The sequence below is a fragment of the Nylanderia fulva genome, unplaced genomic scaffold (assembly GCF_048542155.1).
Source record: "Nylanderia fulva isolate GAGA-0341 unplaced genomic scaffold, ASM4854215v1 Scaffold20, whole genome shotgun sequence".
Taxonomy (NCBI): Eukaryota; Metazoa; Arthropoda; class Insecta; order Hymenoptera; family Formicidae; genus Nylanderia; species Nylanderia fulva.
The window spans coordinates 231,676-248,691 of NW_028190264.1; the positions used below are offsets into that span (position 1 = coordinate 231,676).

The window sequence follows — 17,016 nt, forward strand, 5'->3', positions numbered from 1 at the left end:
CAGCAGCAGCAGCTTAAGTTTAAGGGGGACACAGCGCAGACATGGACGTCGATATTTTCGGGGCACAGCGGTGTTGTTGTGCAGCTGTCGTGCAGCCGTGTCGCGGTGGCCCGATGGTGGGCGACGAGATGTGACGCGAGACGAGCCTTCGCTTTTCGTCACGAAGAGACGAGTCGAGGCACGAGGAGCAGGAGGAGGAGGCGGTGGTGGAGGTGGAGGTGGTGGAAGAGGAGGAGGAGGAGGAGGCGCGGAACGGAACACGTTACGAGATTACGGTCCGAGAGGCGGATGCCAACGCACGGGACAGCCGTTCCTTGCGTCGGCACGTCGACCTTGCATAGAACGTCTTTTCTTCTGGCGCGCTAAGGCGCTGTTCTTTTTATAATTTACTAGTAAGAGTGGAAAGAAAAACAACGACACTTGTTGTAGGCTAACCATGGAGCTGAACAACGCTGCGGGAGCCCCGCTCGGGGCCGTGGCCTGTCCGGTGTGTACCTTGTATCTGCGCGAGGGTATCAGTCTGCAGAAGCATCTGGACACCCATCCCAAGGAGCAGGTTATAGAAGCTCTCATCAAGGCCAGCACCTCGTACATTCAGTCGCATCAGCAGCAGCAACAGTATCAGCAACATCCGCAGCAACAGTATCAGCATCATTCGCAGCAGCAACAGCAGCAGCAACAAGCTGCGGCTTCGCCCCAGGCGTCAACCGGCTCGTTACCGGTGTCGCTGCAGGCTCCGCAGGCCTCGCCGCAGGCTCCTACCTCTATTCAGACTCCGCAGACTTCGCCCCATGTCTCGCAGAACTCCCCGCACATCTCAGCACACTCGCCGTATCCCATAGGACCCATCTTCGAATGTCCGCCCATAAGTACCATGATGCCGCCGCAGTTTACCTCGTTCAGCTATCAGCAATTCGTGAACAACGGGACCATGATGATACCGCAGTACGCGATGGCGCCGCCCCAGGCGAATCAGATGATGCAGATGCTGTACAATCCCTACGGTATGTACCAACAGCAGCAGATACCCACCGTCCAAATGATCTCACCGGTTGCAGCTATCCCGGGCGCGACGAGGATCCGGCCAGTGGTCACCATGGCCGGAGAGAGCAGTGTCAGGACCGCGCTGGCAATTCCTGTAAATAGTCCCGAGCCGAAGCAGATCCTGCCTGAGATTTTGCCGGACACCGAGGGAGAATCCGGGCAAGTCATGTCGGACGTTAATCTACCGGCCGCCTCGCCTGCGTTGGAGAACGAGGAGGCGTCCGTCAGACAGGAGGAGACCAACGACGACAACGCGCTGCCCATCGATCACAGAGGACAGCAGCTGCAGAGTGCCTCGTCGTCTGGTGAAACTACGGTGCAGCACGGCTACAACGCTATTCCTAGATCCATCACGATCGCCTGCGCCATGAACAGCACCGACGACGACAAAGTGGAGAGCGTGCTGCCGGACATGGAGGACACGGAGGAGCCATCGAGTACAAACATCTCGACTGTGACGTACGAGCAAGCTGAGACCCAGCAGTTTGCGCAGCAGGGAATCGTGCCCGATGGCTACGTGAGTTTATCCAATAGGAAGACCAACGCAACGAATGACGTGGATTCGATGGCGTGCGACGTCGAGGCGGAAATGCTGAGCGAGGAGAGGCCGGGAAGTCGCAACAGTATCGTCAGCAGTAACGTTTTATCACCGCGGGACCCGGTGGCGATAGACGCGTTGAAGGATTCCATTCAGCCTGAACTGAATTCGGTGGAGAAGCTGGAGAATCTGATCACCATAATGGAGACGGAGCTGAACAGGGCCTCGCTCGAGAAGGACGAGGCTCTGTCCGACGAACGGGAGAGACTGGTGGACACGAGGGAGAAACCCGACAGGCAGGAGACCGTGATTCACGACACCGTGGTGACGATTCTAGGCCCCCGCGAGAAGGACCACATATTGCCCGACATGCAGGAGGATCACAACACGTGGTGCCCGAACGATTACGCGGATAATAACGAACTGAGAACGCTGGAGCAACCCTGTTATTTCTCGTACAACGCGTCCGAGTGCCCGAAATTGGACGACGGATTGCAGAGACTGGAGAGAAGTTTGCACATGTACAAGTATAAGCATAGTTTTTCAGCGCCCCCGTCTCCGGTGACCGCGAGGAAGTGCCGCAGGAGCACGGGGCGTCGTTTCAGCGCGCGGTCGGAGCTGGGATCCTGCGAAAATCTCAACCAGTATCACAACCGTCCTCCCGGCTACGAGGACGGGCCGGCGATGCAGGACGAGGACGAGGAGGAGGATGATGACGACGACGAGCTCGACGAGGACGAGAAGTTGGACGAGGAGGACAACTTCGACGAGGCGGACATGGAGATCGAGGAGATCCCGAGTCCCCATACGCCTTTCGCGGACTGCGGCGTGAGATCGCACACTCCGCTCTCCACCATCAGCGGTATATCCGTGTTAAGAGTCCGGACGGATCTCAGCAAGCCGTGCTCGCCCACGTCCATGCACTCGTTTCACCACGTGGACAGTGACAGCGTGAGTCACGACGAGGACAGCAACGGTGTAGATAATAATCTTGTAGATAACATTGCAGAGAAGGACCCGATCGACTGCTCGCAAGTCGAGGAGAAGACAATTAAGACTGACGATCATCGGGAGGAGAACCTGCACGACAAAGTCGACAAGGTTCAGGAATCGTCGAGCAGCAACAGCAGCATCAGTAGCAGCAGCAGCAGCATCAGCAGCAGCAGCAGTAGTAGCAGTAGTAGTAATAGCATAAATAATAGTTACACGTATCAGCAATCGGTGATAACCGAGCACGTCAGTTCATTCCCTGTGATGCACTCGCAGCCATCGGTCTTGATGCACGAAGGCTCGTCGTACTCCGCGAAGACGCCGCAGAATCTCCTGAACCTGTCCGAGTCGATCGACCCGACGACCAGCGCGATCGGCCAGGAATCGAAGGGCTTTCACTCCTCCGCCGCCAAGTCTACGTTGATGCCGAAGCAACCGATGGAACTGCTCAACATAAACGAGGACGCTCACGCCGGACCGATGAACGTCTTTGAGTTCGACGGACTACAAATATTAGTTCCTAGTACATTTATAAGCGATTCGTCCCAGAAAGCGGTGAGCGCGACCAGCCAGCAATCCATGGCGAGTAGCGAGGGCGCGATAGGCATCGACGAGGAGGTCAAGAGCATCAATATGCGTGCCGACGAGACTATGCCGCCTAGGGGCGAATTGTCCGAGCAGGAGAGCAACGGATGCACCGAGCCGTCCGCGTGGCAGGTTTGTCATTTCTTTTATTATTTTCCCCAAATCATTGCATATATGCTACAGATTCTTTAAATGCATGATGTTTACGTAATTATTTATATAATGATTTTTATTAATTATTTATATTGTTATTTATATTGTTATTTATATATATTTATATATAATTATTATATGTATACAGGGTGTCCGGTAATTAACGGACTAATGATCACAAATGGATTCTTTGGTCAATTTGGGAACGATTTTTCCTCAGCGAAAATGTCGAAAAAGATCATCATTTTTTACAACTTTCCAATATTTGTCATTAGGTATTTTTATGACTAAGTCTCAAATTAAAATTTTATTATAGTAAATTCTACCTGAAATTAACTGAAGAATGTAATTATGTTAGACTTTTAACTCCAAAACGTTTAGTTTTCAAAAAACCCATTTTTTTCAATCGCTTATAACTCGAAAATTATTGACTTCTCAACATTTTTGCTAAGGAAAAATCGTCTTCAAATTGGCCAGAGAATCCGCCCTTAATTATTGGTCCGTTAGTTACCGGACACCCTGTATATTATAATTAATATGTATATATGATTAATATATTTATTATTATGTATACTTATTATATATAATATTATACATATATATATATAATATTATATATATAATATATATATAATATTATATATATATTATATATATAATATATATATAATATTATATATATAATTATTATATTTTATTATTATATATATTATTATTATATATAATTAGATAAATTATTTATAATTATATATAATTGTTATATTTATATGTAATGAACAATATATGATAAAATATTCGGTACACTTGCAACCATTTCTGCGAAAAGAGAGATTACATAAATTTGTTTGATTATTTTGCGTGTATAATTAGTTCGCAAATTTTTCTAATGTAATAAATGTACATACAATTAAGAAACGTAATGTATAAAAGGAAATTATATTATTTAAATAATAGATTGAAAAGAGACTCTAATATGGAAATACAAAATACAAATATAAATATTCTCAGTATACTAAAGGGAGGAGTCTTGACTCTCTCGTAATAAACAAATAGTTACTAAAATGTGCAGAACTATGAGATTATTTTTAAGAAAATTATATGAAAATGATCTTGTTACATTATAATTTAAAATTATCGTGAAAATATTACGAAATTATTATTATTATTATTATTATTATTGTTATTATTATTATTATTGTTGTTGTTTATCGTTCTGTCATAGTTATTATAAAATTTAGACTTTAATGTTTTATTATACATATTTAATTATTGTTTAAAATAATATTAATGTATAATTATATTTTTTAGAAAAGTAATATATACGCGATGGATATATAACTAGATAATTTCATCAATTTTTAAATGAAATTATCTTTTATTATATTATTAAGTTAATCGTAAAAGAATTTAATAGATTATTAATATACTAATTAGAGTGATAAATCCAATATAATAATGTAGATAAAGATACAATTTGTTATCACACAATTTATTACAAAAATCATAAAAATTCTTATAACACATTTTTCCTTTCATAGATGTACATGGGCCAGGAATCTTCCCGCATGTCCACCTCTTATGATCTCCTGGCGCGTGAAAGTTGGGAGGAATCGGAGGGATCCGACAACGAGATCAGCGGACCCTTGTTGGACAGCAGATCCCTGGCGACCCACTTCACCTCGAGTCTGTTCCTGGATCGAGACCGGAAGACCCCGACCAAACGGACGTTTAAGTGCTCCCACTGTAACGAGGTGTTCGACTGCCCGAAGGAGCGTCGGGTTCACAGTACAACGGTGCACAAGGATGCGGTGGCCAGCGGCAGCAGAGACCAGCTGGAGCTGCCGGAGATCAAGGATATCAAGCTGCTAGACAATCGCGTGAACGTGTTCGAGGATATATTCGTGCCGGCCGGGCTGCAGCACATGCAGCAGATGTACCAGCAGCATCATCAGCAGCCGCTTCTGCACCAGCTGCAGCCACCGCCGACGCAGCCCGGCTCGGAGCTGGGTCTGACCAAGGCCGAGGCCGATCAGAAGATTGGCGAGAACCTGGTGATACCGTCGAGCATCGAGGTGACCTGCGCGATCTGCAGCCAACGTTTCGGCAGCGAGAAGTCCCTGCAGATACACCATCGGCGTATGCATCTGGCCGAGGTGAAGCGCATCCGCGAGAACGCCAAGTGTCAGATCTGCAACGAGGAGTTTCCATCGGTGTTGCTGTTCAACGCCCACCTCAAAATCCATCCCCTGGAGTGCGGGCAGTGCGGTAAGTACTTTTATCGGAAGCAGAATTTCAAGCTGCACATGAAGCGGCACCTGGGTATCAAGCCGTTCCCGTGCACCGTCTGCGACAAGGCGTTCCTCACCAAGCAGAAGCTGGACGAGCATACGAACGGCCACACCGGCAACGCGCCGGTCAAGTGCAGCCTGTGCAACGAGACGTTTCGCAGGTACTCGAATCTGACCCAGCACAAGAACCGGCACCACCTGAACATCAAGAAGAAGCTGAAGGACTACATATGCCACTGCGGCGAGGTGTTTCACACGAAGAAAAAGCTCGCCTGGCACAAGGAGACTCACGACGAGAAACCGAAGGCGTGCACCTACTGCAACGAGCGGTTCATCCACATGGCCAGTCTGACCCGACACATGCGTCGCGCTCACAATCGCCGATTCGTGCCGGACGCTCAGCGGGAGAGCGAGAACGTCGAGTGTCCCATCTGCAAGTGCATCTACCTGCGATCCTCGCTGGCGGTGCACATGCGCGTGCACAACGGCGAGCGACCGTACGAGTGCCAGGTCTGCTCGAAGGCGTTCAGCACCAAGTGGAACCTGCAGCTGCACAAGTGGACCCACGCGGCGCGCAGCACCAAGCCGTTCAAGTGCAACCAGTGCAGCGCGGCCTTCTACCGTCACAGCGACTACACCGCGCACATGAACTCCCATCGGAATGTACGGCCCTACACGTGCAACTACTGCGGCGCCCAGTTCATCCGCAAGTACAACTGTCTGCGGCACGTGAAGGAGCACGAGGAGAACAAGGCGTACACGTGCGACGTCTGCAACAAGACCTTCCACCGTTCCTACTATCTCAAGGAGCATCTGCGGGTGCACTCGGGCGCGAGACCCTACACGTGTCACATCTGCGGCAAGTCCAGCGGCACCAAGTCCAATCACAACAAGCACGTGCGAATCCATCACGCGCGCGAGCCTGTAAATACCGAGAATTAAGTGCGCAAGGAGGATCTTATATGCTATGGACGCGTCTTTTTTTTGTTTTTTTTTCTTCTTTTTTTCTCGTCTCGTGCTGTACTTATGCGCGAAAGTTCACAGACCAAGGGATGATTATATTTTTACGCTTTAACCGGATATATCGGAGATCTCTCAGTGTCTCGGTTTCTTCGACGCTGCTGCGGACACTCCACAAGTATGTAATGTTAACTCTTAAGCTCATCGAGGTTTCACAGCGTGACGCTCAGCATCGAATCCGGTTCGAGACACCCTCGGACCCGGCGCTCGGCTGATGTGATTCGACACACCGGGGGACAGTCTTCGCCAGCGAGATCCCTCGCTATCCTTTTTCTAAATTACTAGCTACAATTACGCGGGACTCTAAAGACTTTAGTTAAGATTGTTTAGCGCTGATCGACGGACGACCGTCGTATGATCGTCGATCAATTTTATCACGTGCTCGAGGTACGAGCACTATATAGTGTTCGCGTGACACACACACGGAGGGACATAGTATAACGGATATGTGTGCGATTGTACCGCGTTTACATACCGCGCCGACGGCAATGGATCAGAGATTCAAGCTTCCGGCTTCTTGCCATGTCAGATTGTGACGTCAGAGAGGAGGAAGCGTACGCTGAAAATTCTTAGAATCTTTTTTCATTTTTAAATGGAAAAAGATTTCGAAGATTTTTTAGTGTATTTTCGCGCTGCTGACGTCACGATTCTAACATGGTCAGCGAAAAGCCAGGGGCTTTAAATGAATTGAAGCTGAAGCGTCGAGTTATATTTTGTGTATAAGTGTATACATGCTATGCATTAAATACAAGAATTAAAATAAATAAAAGATAGTTAAATTTAATTTCTTAATATGCTCGTATGTTGCACAAACGCAAAAATCAAATCTAATAAAAGGCCACAATGACGAGCTAATTAAAAGTAATATATTTAGAACAAAAATTTAATTAAATTACATTACAAAATCAAACGTTTCGAACCATACTTGGTCTTCTTCACTTTTATTCCATCTAAAATATAATGCCTTTTATAATAGTATGACAGGAAAGCATCTTGGCCACAATTTAACTCTGTCTTATTCAAACGTACAATTTCTCGCTTACCAACGAAGAAGGAGTTTGATATGAACGGGATTTACTGCGGGTTCTTCATTATATTACGGAATATATTTGAAATCCATGGCTTCTTGTTGCTCACATTCGCTCTCAAACGTCTTATCGTTCGCAATTATGTATTTTATATTTCTTGTAGCTTTTGCGTTTTTATGATGACCTAATAATTATCGACTTTGTGATTATATTATTTGTTATATTCGAAACGTTTGATTTTGTAATGTAATTTAATTAAATTTGTTCTAAATATATTACTTTTGATTAGCTCGTCATTATTAGATTTCATTTTTGCGTTTGTGTATACATATTTTCGGTACACATTTTTAAATATTATTATTAAAACTGCGTAAAGGATGATGGATAAGAATGAACTGATTTCTGCCTAAAAAGTGTAATATAAATCATATATATATAATATTTTATGTTTTTTGAATCGCCAAGTACGTTAATACTTTTATCTACCTAAAGAGTAATAAGAATTTTGAGAAAGTGATTTATCCGCGAAAGAGATATTGTTCCAATTCTTTAATTATTTGTATTATGGTTTGCCTATTTAATTTTTTTATCGAAGAAAAGCACTAAGAAAATAAGAATTTAAAAGTTGAAAATTTGAAATGCCAAATTTAAAAAAAATTGAAAATAAGACACTCGGATGAATAAAAAAAAGATAATAAATTAGTAGGAATATAAAGATAGCAATTTATTGAATATTATATGTAGAGTTAATATTATTTAGGAATTTAATTTTGAGATGTGTTCTCAATTTTTAGTGAAAGAAAGTTATGAGAATAAATTACAATAATTAAATAATTGGAACAAATTTATTATTAATTGTATTAATTATATTAATACTTGTTTTAACTCTTAAGATAATTTTAGCATTGTTAATCAATATTTAAATGGATGAAAATGTTACCATTATATTTAATGGTATAAAAAACAAAATTAAAATACACGAATAATTTATAATTATAATTTACGTTATACTTTTTAGACAAAAGTTTTTTTATTGCTCTTTATATATTTTTAATAATACAATATGTGTTTAAAAATATGTATGGACATATATTATATATGAAAAATTCGATGCTTCAGATTCAACAATAATCTCACCATTGCCATCTTAGCGTGTATATATAACATTCTTTCAATAAGGAAAATGACTATCTTTATTAATTTTTATTTGTTGTATTGATTTTGCCCGTCGTCTTTTTTATATATCCGAAAGTGTCTTACAGTAACACACTTTAAGCATTGCCATACGCATAGAATAAAAATCGGAGGCGTTATTAACACTGTCATCCGTGTAGTTTGATTCTAGATAAGTAATTTTTATTATATCTAAAGTTTTCTTTTTCTTTTTTTTATTATTATTGAAATACTGTTATATATCATCAGTTTTTTGTTATTGACTGCGAGATATCTTTATTTTTAAGAAATTCATCGCTATATTATTTGATATGTGCATGATAATGTGTATGATGATTAAATTACTTTATTATATGATTTAGTTTGCGATGGAAAGCATCTTTAATCCTTAGATATCCAAGTAATTGAACATAACACATGTATCATGCAAGATATTCTTGAAGCAACACAATTCCGTTATTTTATATACATTTTCGAAACTGAAAAACATGTATGCATTTTGTACATTATTTCTGTTATCGGCCATGTGTGTGTTACATATTGCACAATTGTTTTACTTATTTGTTATTTTAATTGAAAATTAATAGATGATAATAGATTTCAGAATTAACAATTTATATAGGATGATTTGAAGTTTTGTTCTTTAAATTTTATATTAAAATAAAATTTGTATATTTAAATTTACATATTAAATTTCAAACAAATTTTACGTTTATTATAAATCGATTTTTTTATTTCTTTTTTTTTCCTTAAAAAACAATCCCATAAAGGTATCTAAGGATTAAACAGAAATTGTTGTTTATGATACATATTCGTATTATCAAGCAATCTTGATTATACAGGGTTGGGATTTTATTACGTTACGTGCTATGTTGAACATTTGCATGCTGTGTAGGTCCAGTGACTTGAGACTTTCATTATCCTAAGCTAATAACAAATTTTTAATAAAGATAAACTATTATAATATATGTCACAAAAAATTCTTGAATAGTTCTTGCGAAGGAAAAACTCTGCGCAATGAAGGAACACGTTTGCCAACTAATAGTATAATTATTATATAAAGCTAATTAATCCAATTAATACTTACAAAGATACGCAGCACTTTTACATGTCGATGGTAAAGAATGTTTTTTTTTTTTTTTTTTTTTTTTACAATATCTGTTTTATGTAAAGGTGTGCAAGAGAGAGAGAGAGAGAGAGAGTTCTTGCGTTCAATTTTCTATGTAAGGGCCTATGAATTAATATTATGACTATCGACTATCACATAATAGTTACGTATCTTTTTTAGTTGTTATTCTTCTATATTTATATATTTTGCAATATGTGTATAAGGCCGTATTTTTTATCGATTACTATAATTCCAAGACTGATCGGTGTTGGTTCGTCATATATATTGCTCTCTAATACAAATCAAAATAGTTACACTTCTCAGTTTTAGTTGCATATCAGTGTTATCAATATTGTAACTTGAGAAATAGAAGGATGTAAATTCAAAAAAGAATCATGGATTCAATCTTTTAAGGAATATTAAAGAACCATTTTGCCAAGTTTTGTTCAAAATTAAAGCTCTATAAAATAATAAATTTTGCTTAATTAAACAAATTCCGCATTAATATGAGATCATATTAAGCTTTATACTATAAAACTGATATTAATCTATTAATTGTGCTGCTATTATTACTTTTAAAACACGTAAATTCTAGAGAAAGTTTGTTGCATATAATATAAAGAGTATCAAAACCGAGGATTTTGAATTTGCTTTCTTCTGATATTCATTCACATGTATCAAAAATCATGCTGTTTGTGAAAAAATCGGATTAATGTCTCTTATAGTATAGATATATGACATTGTTAAAAATTAAGCAGATACTTATGAATTCAAGAATAATTTGAATCATAATCTGAAAACAGAAATATTTAACGAATCATTTATTCATTCTCTTTTTTTCGTTATTTTGATGTAAGAGAGCAATATTAAAAAAAGGACATAGAATTGTCTGAAATAATGTGTTAGTTTATATATATATAAAATTGATTGATTTGATATTAATCAAATTACATGTGTTAAAATGAGTTCCAATTAATTTTAAATGAAGCGAGGAGTGATTAATAAAGCGATTAAGAAATGCAGATTTTATAGATATTTCGATAACAATCTGAAAATTTGAATATGGTGTGCAAAAATGAAAGCATATTATATATGCTATGATTGGAATTTCTCTTAAATTATACATATTAACCCTTTGTACTCGATGTGCTTGTCATCCAACATTATCAGGTATTTCGTGTAGCAAAAATGTGCAAGTATGTTTTCGTTTTGTGTTATTCCTAAAATCCATTAAACTCATAAAATTCATTGCTCAGCTAAACTTACAACTTGTTGGCGATTAATATATAGGAAAGGTAATCGAAGAAAAAATACAAAAAAGTGTTGTAAAGCATATTAAATTTTGACAGAAGTAATTTAGCTAGCTTTAGAAAATATAGACTATCAAGCACCCTGATAAAAAAACAATTACACATACTGAAAACAAGTGCGAATATGAATGTGGTAATAAAATAAGAAAGAAAGGACGTTGTGAATACTCGCAAATCATTAAAATATATATTATCGTTACAATATGTATTCGAGTGCAGTGTGGAAGTAAAAATGAAAGTAAGTGTGGTTGATAATAAACGAATTCAATTTTCGAGGTTTCATAATGGAATTGTGAAATTCATATTTAATATATAGAACGGGAGATTTAATATTGTGTATATATGTATAACTTTATATGGAAAAGTTTGTATAACTTATATAAATGTGACGTTTTTTGCAATTATATAATTGCATATTTGATAGGGATATAAAATGACAGAAAATTATTAGAATATCCAAGACTAAATTAAATTCTTTGCAATAATATGTACTACTATAGGGTGTTTTAGTAAGCGTGAATATTTTAGGGAGAGACTTTGACGTTGATCGCTTTTTTTGCAAAAAAATTGTTTTCAAGTTATAATTGACGTTTACAATTTACTGAATAATAAAAGGCAAGAAAGTTTCTGAACAATTTAAATTTTTTATGGATGCAATTAATTATTTGTTCGATACAAAGTAGACTGTAATAGTTAATATCGATTAGTTTAACTAAAGTCGAGTGAAAATCTACGTCATATTCTGCAAAAAGAGATCTATCCCTAAAATACCACATTTGCAGCTCCCAGTGACGTGTGTGTCTTTTTATAATATTGTAATCTTTGCACATATATAGTATTCCTATTACAGGCAATATTCAAGCACAAAGGGTTAAATTATTTTCCGTAATAAACTATAAACAATATATTGAAATGTATTGATATAATTTCACTGATAGATGATTTTTCATTTATTTGTAATATTAATCAAATATATGATTCATCATATATACACTTGCTATTATAAAATTAATGTATCATTATAATAAGTAGCAATTGCAAGTTCACAATCTCCTCAATTTCACATCAATAAATTCGTTTAAATAATGAAAAAAAATTGATATGTGATGGAATTTCGAGGTAGCTTGAGAAGAGCCCACCTGTAACCAACATCGACGTCCAAATGTGCAATTGTTTTAGTTGAACGATTCATATTATACGTATATTCGTAATGAATGTCGTTGTAAATAATGTAAATATGTACATCAGTTCTATTTTATAATAGAGCCAATGAATTGAGATTTGGCAATTGAGTATCATAACGAAACTCGAATCTACGCTATAAGCAGATAAAAGAAAAGATAGGGTAATATTATCATTAAAAGAAAAAAAAACAATAAATCAACATATGTATACCTTAATAAAATTTATGTATTGAGGTACGTTTTTAAATAAGTCCCCCTTTTTTCATTTTTGTTCATACACCATTAATCCATATTTGTAATGTTAAATATATGTATATATATATATATGCAAAGACTTGACTTGCATATAATTTATAAAACTGAAAAATAATTAAACAAACTGAATTTATATTATAAAACACATTTACATTCATTATGTGATCTTTGTTTAATGATTTAAATTTTTTTCTAAAAAATAAAAAATATTAATTGTGGAAGATATGAAGTATTTTTAATACTCTTAAAATTGAAAATTTAATTTTTTTTTTTTTTAGAGATAAACCTGCATATTTTTTGTGATTCAACTATTTCATCAGAACTAAATATGCATCTGAAAAGGAGTCTGATCATATAAAAAATTATTTAATAAATTAAATTTATATAAAAGTACAAGAAATACATTCAAAAATTATTTTATTATATCCAAAAATAAAAACTCGAAGAAGAAAAGGAAAAAACAATAAAAAATGTAATAAGAAACTTGACATTTTTTCTCGAATTAATCAAGTTTTTATGCAAAAGGAAGTTTCAACTTGCATATAATTTTTATAAAATTAAAAATAATTTAACAAAAACTGAACTTATAACACATTTACATTTATTCTTAGTTTAGTTTGAGTTAAATGTTGTTTTCTAAAAAATATAAATTCTGACAGATAAAATTTTTTACGGTGTTGAAAATTAAAAATTTAATTTTAGAGATAAATTCATTAATTTTACCCATATTGAAGCGCAGCTAAAAAGAAAAGTTTCACAGTATAAAAATTATTTAACAGATTAGAATACTATTAATATAAATTAATTTTAAATATTAATATTAATATAAAATAAATATTGATTAAATCTGTTATTCCAAAATTTCGGAATATATAATTTTTTGAATTTCCCTCCATTTTATCAAATTTAAACGTCAAAAAAAAAAGGTTCCTAGAACGAAGGGAACATCGAACGACAAAAATCCCTAAGATTTTTTTTCGACCGATTGGTCACTCGGGAGGTTCAAAGCACGTGCAATGAAAGTGTATACATACATACGTCATATACAGTATGTAATCTGAAAATAATTGGCGCGTTATTTAGCGAGATTTCCTCCAATTCCGAGTAAAAATCCAACATTTCTCGAGCAGTTAAAAAATGTCAAGCAAAAGGAAGAGCGACACCCAGGTGCCGGCCGAGGAGAGCGACTTGCTATCGATTCGTCCTCTGGGTGCCGGCCAGGAGGTCGGCAGGTCCTGCATCATGCTGGAATTTAAGGGCAAGAAGATCATGCTGGACTGCGGGATCCACCCGGGTCTCTCCGGTATGGACGCCCTGCCGTTCGTCGACCTGGTCGAAGCCGACGAGATCGACCTGCTGCTGATCTCCCACTTTCACCTGGACCACTGCGGAGCGTTGCCCTGGTTCCTCCAGAAGACGAGCTTCAAGGGCCGCTGCTTCATGACCCACGCCACCAAGGCCATCTACCGCTGGCTGCTCTCGGATTACATCAAGGTGAGCAACATCGCCACGGAGCAGATGTTGTACACCGAGTCTGACCTGGAGACCAGCATGGACAAAATCGAGACGATCAACTTCCACGAGGAGAAGGATGTCTTCGGCATCAAGTTCTGGGCCTACAACGCCGGACACGTCCTGGGTGCAGCTATGTTCATGATAGAGATCGCTGGGGTGAAGATCCTCTACACTGGAGACTTCAGTCGTCAAGAGGATAGACATTTGATGGCAGCGGAGATCCCAAACATTCATCCTGACGTTCTTATTACAGAGTCCACCTATGGCACGCACATCCACGAGAAGAGGGAGGACAGAGAGGGCAGATTCACCAATCTGGTGCATGAGATTGTCAACCGAGGTGGCAGATGTCTGATCCCAGTGTTTGCGCTGGGCAGAGCGCAGGAGCTTCTGCTCATTCTGGATGAGTATTGGAGCCAGCATTCGGAACTCCATGAGATACCCATCTACTATGCCTCCTCCTTGGCGAAGAAGTGCATGGCAGTCTACCAGACTTACGTCAACGCCATGAACGACAAGATCAGGCGGCAAATCGCCATCAATAATCCTTTTGTCTTCAAACACATCTCGAATTTGAAGGGGATAGACCACTTCGAGGATATTGGACCCTGCGTGGTCATGGCTTCTCCTGGTATGATGCAGAGCGGCCTGTCCAGGGAGCTGTTCGAGTCCTGGTGCACGGACGCGAAGAACGGCGTCATCATAGCGGGCTACTGCGTAGAGGGTACCCTGGCCAAGACTATTCTGTCGGAGCCTGAGGAGATCACAACCATGTCCGGACAGAAGCTGCCCCTGAAGATGTCCGTGGACTACATATCCTTCTCTGCGCACACAGACTATCAGCAAACGTCTGAGTTCATACGCACCCTGAAGCCGCCCCACGTGGTGCTGGTGCACGGGGAACAGAACGAGATGGGTCGACTGAAGGCTGCCTTGCAACGGGAGTACGAGGACGATCCCAGTACCAGCATGGAGATACACAATCCTCGAAATACGGTGGCGGTGGAGCTGTATTTCAGAGGTGAGAAGACCGCCAAAGTGATGGGAACTCTGGCGATGGAGACTCCCAGGCCTGGACAGAAGCTGTCGGGCGTGCTAGTGAAGAGGAACTTCAATTATCACATGCTCGCGCCTTGTGACTTGTCCAAGTACACGGACATGAGTATGAGCCAAGTTGTACAGCGGCAGAGTGTCTACTTTGCTGCATCTTTGCCTGTCCTGAAGCATCTGCTGACGCAGATAGCAGGCAGCCTGGAGGTGGTTGACGACAAGAAACTGAGGGTGTTCAAGAACGTCGACGTCACAATCGACGGCAAGCTCGTCATGATGGAGTGGGTGGCTACTCCGGTCAATGATATGTACGCGGACTCCGTTCTGACTGCGATCCTGCAGGCTGAGATAATGGACCAGTCGCCGAAGATCCTGCCTGCACCAACGAAAATGGACCGGATGCACTTCAAAGAGTGCCTCATAGAGATGCTGCAGGAGATGTTCGGCGAGGACTCCGTGCCCAAGATATTCAAGGGTGAGAAGCTCTATGTCACGGTGGATGGGAAGAAGGCTCATATAGATCTGCTGAACCTGGAGGTGACTAGCAAGGAGGATGAGACTCTGCAGCAGATAGTGCAAACCGCGGTAACGAAACTGCATCAGTCGTTAGCGCCGCCTTGTGATGTGATCTAGTGTACAAATGGATATTAAGATGTAACATTCATTTTCATATCAAAATTATTTTACATCATTAAAGATACATATTTATTGTTTATAAATAATATTGATACTTTGCTTTCGTAAAACACATATAATTTTAATTCATATTTCACACATCTCATACAAAATACAAATCTTAAAATTATCATGCATTAATGATAATAATTTTATTTTGCATTAATAAGATTGCTGTAATGTTTCATACAATGCATCATTATGTTTAATAAATTGAATTTTATATTCATATATTATTTTACATTACTTGTTTCATTTCTTTCTGGTTTATATTTATTTGAATATATATGCCAAGTATAAAAATATATTTTAAAATATTTTTATTTTTCTCTAATTTTAAAAACTGATTATAACTTTCATATTTATTTTCCATATGTGAGAGAGAGAGAGAGAAAGAAATATATGAATTATATATATATTATATAAATTATATATATATATATATATATATGTATATAAATTAATTTATATATATATATATATATATATAAATATATAAGGTATCACTTATTTCGCGCCCACTAAATACATACATTCTTCCTTACCAAAAAATAAGTCGAAAGGTCCAAACTAAAGCTCGGCGCTATTTAGCATCGTACTTTATTCAATAATTACTCTTTTATTAAGTATTATAGAAAAAAAAATGTTTAGGACTTTATTTTTTGGTGACACCCTGTACATTTAAATATATATATATATTATTTTTTGGTGACATCCTTTATATTTAAATATATATATTTTTAAAAAATATATATATTTTTAAAATATATATATTCAAATATATATATTTAAATTTAATATATATATATATATTTTAAAAATATATATATATTTATTTCATACAGAAAATATATACATATTAAAATTCTTTGTATAAAATTATTTGTCACATTTCTATTATATTCTAATTTCTATTTTATATATATATAAATAATTTTCATATGTAATGTGATTTTTATATGTATATGAAAATGATAATTGAAAACGTATTCAATTTTTTAAAAATATAAGAAAGATGAGGAAATAACAAATATTTTTTTCTTTTAAATATTGATTGATACTAATTACTAATTATAATAATACTACTAATCATATATAAT

The 17,016-nt window shown here is 37.9% G+C and overlaps 2 protein-coding genes across 2 annotated transcripts; both read left to right on the forward strand.

Moving 5' to 3' along the window:
* The first annotated feature begins 250 nt into the window (after positions 1-250).
* Positions 251-12,655, forward strand: LOC114944216 (uncharacterized). Its single transcript, XM_029320020.2, has 2 exons — positions 251-3,289; positions 4,849-12,655. Exons 1-2 carry the CDS (start codon positions 437-439, stop codon positions 6,538-6,540), a joined length of 4,545 nt encoding a protein of 1,514 aa, XP_029175853.2. The 5' UTR covers positions 251-436; the 3' UTR covers positions 6,541-12,655.
* A 998-nt stretch (positions 12,656-13,653) lies between these two features.
* Cpsf73 (cleavage and polyadenylation specificity factor 73) lies at positions 13,654-16,157 on the forward strand. Its single transcript, XM_085482358.1, has one exon. The coding sequence runs from the start codon at positions 13,814-13,816 to the stop codon at positions 15,872-15,874; it is 2,061 nt and encodes a 686-aa protein (XP_085338484.1). The 5' UTR covers positions 13,654-13,813; the 3' UTR covers positions 15,875-16,157.
* Positions 16,158-17,016: the final 859 nt, after the last annotated feature.

What these genes read in the sequence shown, in the direction of transcription:
- LOC114944216 (XM_029320020.2), top strand. Translation starts at nt 437, where the DNA reads ATGGAGCTGAACAACGCTGCGGGAGCCCCGCTCGGGGCCGTGGCCTGT. An exon ending in CCGAGCCGTCCGCGTGGCAG is followed by an intron (nt 3,290 to 4,848) that starts GTTTGTCATTTC and finishes TTCCTTTCATAG; the next exon opens with ATGTACATGGGCCAGGAATC.
- Cpsf73 (XM_085482358.1), top strand. Translation starts at nt 13,814, where the DNA reads ATGTCAAGCAAAAGGAAGAGCGACACCCAGGTGCCGGCCGAGGAGAGC.